Source organism: Thalia democratica, chromosome 1 (assembly GCF_965202585.1).
Source record: "Thalia democratica chromosome 1, ktThaDemo2.hap1.1, whole genome shotgun sequence".
NCBI classification, from domain to species: Eukaryota; Metazoa; Chordata; class Thaliacea; order Salpida; family Salpidae; genus Thalia; species Thalia democratica.
In genome coordinates, this window is record NC_139165.1 from 92,385,726 (window position 1) to 92,390,260 (window position 4,535).

The following is a 4,535-nucleotide window of genomic DNA, read 5'->3' on the forward strand; positions in this document are numbered from 1 at the left end:
TTGTATCATATTCTACAGTTTTCTAAAGTATTACTGATTTTTTTTTATTTTTTAAAACATTTAAAGTAGAATTATGGTATCTTTTTATTATTTTTATACCATTTAAACAGTTTTTAACTTCAACATTAATTTTAAACTTGAAATTGTCAAAAAAAATTTACTTTCACAAACCTGGAAGAAATTCAGAAAGCCTAGAATATATTTTTATCAAAAAACCTGTGGCAATCCTTATAACTGTTTTAAAATTACAAAATCTCAAATAAATCCCTTCTTTTAAGTTGTTCAATTTTAATTCATAGTATTATATTAGATATGCTAGATACTATTTTGAAATAACTATTTTTATTAAAGTATTGACATAAAAAAATGAATTCTTATAATACTTTACTTTTAAAAATAAACCACCACTTTTTATAATAGATCTATTGCACTTCCTAATTTTTTAATAAGACTTAAACGTCTAAACATGAATATTTATACTTAAAAGTTTTAGTACCTTTAAAAATTACAACAAATCTAAGGTTTTTATTAGATGAACACAATAATTTAAATCTAAAGACTTTGTACCTTATTCTTAAGCTCTTGATATGCTTGAATTTAGAAATTGTATAGGTCTTTAGTTAATTTATAAGTTTAAAGCAAAATTGATAAATTATAATAACAATCTGAATACAAGCACACATAAAGTAAATTTTTGGAAACAACACTTTTTACCACATTAAACTGTATGTTTTTAGCTGACAGCAATTTGATTAATTTTTAAAAAGTAGGTCAAATTCTCATATTTATTTAAGGTTATTCTTTTTTAAAACAAACTACATGTATAACAATTTTAACAAAACAAAAGTTTTGTACACAAATGTTATAAATGAAACAGACATAAAACCCGTAATATTTGAAATAATATTGACTTTTTTAAGAACTGATGGATAGAATGTTTTACTTAATGTTTCTTAATTTTAAAGTTCAATGTTAAAAATTTTGCCACTACTCTGAAGTCAATTTTTTTTTCCGAAATTAAATACATATCAACTTTTTTAATGCTAAGGAACTTTGATATTTTTTATCTACCTCTTACTTTTTGTTAACATTCTTGGATATTAAGTTGAACGTTTTTCAAAGTTTGTTATGTAAAGATTTTAATCCCTGTTTAAATTGAGTTAATAAATCTTGGTTGTGTACACTTTTCTAAATACAAAAAAACAACAAAAAGGTTTTATATTGCACAAAAAAATACTATGTTTCAGCTGACAAAAGACCTATTTATCAATCAGCTGTCAAAAAAGAGCTTAGTTCAATTTTGTTTTAAATCAACAAATTAAAACAAAACATTATTTTAGATTTAGATAAACCTTTGAAATGCAAAACAAAAACAAAACACCGTTGGAACTGCAGAAAGCAAAAGTTCTGAACAAGATCACAGACAAGCTGGAGAGCATATCTGTGCTTGAAAAAAAGCTGTGCAAGACGAAAATACCCAAGACAACCTACATAGCAATCCCAAACACCATATCAGACTACGACCTGCCCGAGTACGAGTCCATGGTGGACAGGATCGCAACTAGCCTGCAGTGGGCCTTGTCCCTTTCCCACACCAAGTTCTGGTGCCAGGTCCTGCACGATCAGGGCCTGCAGAAAGTAATAGACGAGTATCTGAAGCAGTCACCAAGGATCAATGTGACAACTTGGCCATCAGACTTTCAAGCAAAGCACGAGCAGCTTCACAAGCTCGTCTTCATGACTCTGCTGAGAATGTCCACTCCGAAAGAATCTGAAGAAAGCTTCATCACCCCTTCTGTTTTTGGTAAGCTCATCTACTCCAACTACTTGTTTGACATCCCCAGAATCTTGGACATGTGCTCCTGCTTCGCCTCGTCCCCACAAAACCGGCCGCTTCTCTCAAAAATGATCGCTTGCATATTCAAAAACCAGGAGAACTACTTCACAGATTTAAAAGAGGCCGTGTCCATCATCATAGGGGTGCTGGCTGAAGTGGAAGCAAAAGTTCTGGACGACCACACGACTGTCAGCTGTTTGCAGACGAGCAAAAGCAGCGACTTATCTGAAACTGAGCTGTGCGATGTGCTCACGTACATGTCTGACATCTTCTGCAGTCTGAAGCTTTTTGCCAAAATATTCCCCGACAGCTGCTCGGCTTTTCTTGAGGAGGGAGGCCTTGTGGAAAAGCTGCCTGATTTTCACAGCTTGCTTTGCAAAAACATTGCCAACTGCATAAACAACTCTGAGTTTTCTACTGAACAGACCAAGGAAGAGTTAAAATGTATGCTGAACCAATGCATTGGTGACGTGGTTGATCTTACAGTTACTATTGTCAACAATGGTGTGTTAGATCCACTTGTCCAGTTGTCTTCAACTGATCAAAATTTGATAGAGCACTATGCAAACAACTATTTTCAAACAATATCTCTTCTGCAAAACAATGGTGGTTTTGTTGAAACACTTAGGAAAAATGAAGAGTTTACTTCTGGTGTGCAAAAAGTTTTAAACATTTGTCCTCCCATCTCAAGACAACCACATGTAGTCAAACTGTCTCAAATGTTTAAAGCTCCAGTAAAGGAAAAAGTAAAGCGGAAGAAGGAAAATCTAAAGAAGGTCAAACACACTGAAAGCGCGCCTTGCAAAGAAGAACTAGAAGACATCAAGCTCATGGAAGCTGTGTCAGTTGTGATGGACTTGTTTCCAGACATGGATGTAGGTTACGTGCAGAGGTGCCTGAAGTACTTTGATCTGGACGCGGACAAGTTCACTGCTGCCAAGTTGGATGAAAACCTGCCTGCTCATTTGCTCAACGAACCAGAACAGAATGGCACAGACAAACCAGGATCTTCTGGAACTTCCCTAAACCAAAATTCAGGGCCATCTTCATCTTCCACAAGCCAGGCAGCATCTTTCGCAGACATACTAGAAGAAGACCTGTTAGGCAGGAGGCGCAACATCTTTGACGGAGATGAGTTTGACGTCTTCAACAACAGCAGCAAGGTAGACCTTTCAAAGATCAAGCGAGGCAAGGACAAGGTTGTGCCAACAAAAGCTGCCCATTGGAAGGAGAAAGTTGGCAAGAACGCCAAGCAGGAAGTGGAGAGAATAAACAGGCTGTACAACACCTACCACTCCAGCGAGTCAGAGTTTGAAGAGGAGGAAGAAGTGATCCCGATGAATCCCAACTATCAGTGCGCGTACGATGATGAAAGGGACGACTTCAATGATGATCAAGCGGTAGGGGTCAACGAGGGGACAGAATATCAGCAATCAAATGAAAGATCAAGCCAGGCGGGATCCAGGTATAACCAGTCGAATGGAAAGTCAAGCCAGGCGGGTTCAAGGTACAACCAGTCAAATGGAAAGTACAACAGCCAAGCAGGTTTGAGATTCGTTTGTATTGTTACTTGTTATAAAGCATTAGTTTTTTAAGCTTTCTACTCTTGCTTTTCGAAATGTTTATTATATACAAAACATAAAAACTTTTTATATTGTCTTCCAATATAATTTTAGTATCATAATAACCTAAAAGAAAATATGTATAGAATAAACACTAACAAAAGTACAAGTGCCTCAACTTTTGTTTTTTATTGCAGGAAAATCAAACTACAACAACCAACCGTCTCCGCGCGACACCAGAAAGGACTTTGTCCGCAACCCGGCCGACATCAGGAGGGAAAAGGAGCAGCGGAGGCAGCAGCAGCAGGAGCAGAACGCGTGGAAGCAGAAGAGGAACGTCAAGAAGCAGCAGAACAAGAAGGAGCCGTGGAAGCCGAAGGAGGAGCAGGAGAAGGACGACAAGAAGAAGCAGGCGATTGACAGGAAGAGAACGAACGAGAACAAGTCAAGGCTGGCCAACCACAACCGGAAGAAGGGGGCGACGAGGAAGATGCAGTCAGCTATGCGGTGATGCCCCTGTGGTGACTTTAAGTTATATATAGGTACTGATTTTTTGTTTTCGAATGTTTTTTAGGTTATTTAAAATAAATGTTTTTTTCTAGCCTTAGGTAGAACTAAAACTTGTATTTATTTTCAAAACTTTTTTCAAAACAAATATCACTTTTTTTTGAAGTTTGAAATAATTTGAATAGGTTATTTGTTTTCAATGTTTTTTAAGCTGTCTAAAACAGTGGTTTTATTTATAAACGATTTTATTTTTTATCTATAGGTAAAATTTGAACTGACTTTTATTTTTACTTATTTCTAACTATCTAAAGTATACATTTAAATTCCAAAATTTTTATTTCTAGCTCAAGGTTAAACTTTACTGAATTTTTGTTTTTCAAAAAAAAAAATTAAATAGGTATTTTGTTCTCAATTTTTTATTTTATTTTTAGCTATAGGCAAAACTTAAGATGTTTTTTATATTCTTATATTTTTAAAATCTTACAAAAAAATATTTCGTTTACAAATACAAAGGTTTCTTTTAGCTTTAACTAGTTTTCTATTTGCAAAACTTCTTAGAAATGGTTTTTAAAGACATTTTTTACAAAAAAAGTACTTCCTTAGTTGTACGTCAAGCTTGATCTATGTAT

The 4,535-nt window shown here is 34.9% G+C and overlaps 1 protein-coding gene across 1 annotated transcript; it reads left to right on the plus strand.

The window, feature by feature from the left end:
- The first annotated feature begins 1,347 nt into the window (after positions 1-1,347).
- LOC145841167 (activating signal cointegrator 1 complex subunit 2-like) lies at positions 1,348-4,038 on the plus strand. Its single transcript, XM_082948541.1, has 2 exons — positions 1,348-3,382; positions 3,597-4,038. Exons 1-2 carry the CDS (start codon positions 1,360-1,362, stop codon positions 3,908-3,910), a joined length of 2,337 nt encoding a protein of 778 aa, XP_082804667.1. The 5' UTR covers positions 1,348-1,359; the 3' UTR covers positions 3,911-4,038.
- Positions 4,039-4,535: the final 497 nt, after the last annotated feature.

Bases quoted from the DNA above. Each gene is read 5' to 3' on its own strand.
- LOC145841167 (XM_082948541.1), top strand. From the start codon at position 1,360: ATGCAAAACAAAAACAAAACACCGTTGGAACTGCAGAAAGCAAAAGTT. The intron at 3,383-3,596 runs GTTTGAGATTCG...TTTTTATTGCAG, and splicing joins AAAGTACAACAGCCAAGCAG to GAAAATCAAACTACAACAAC.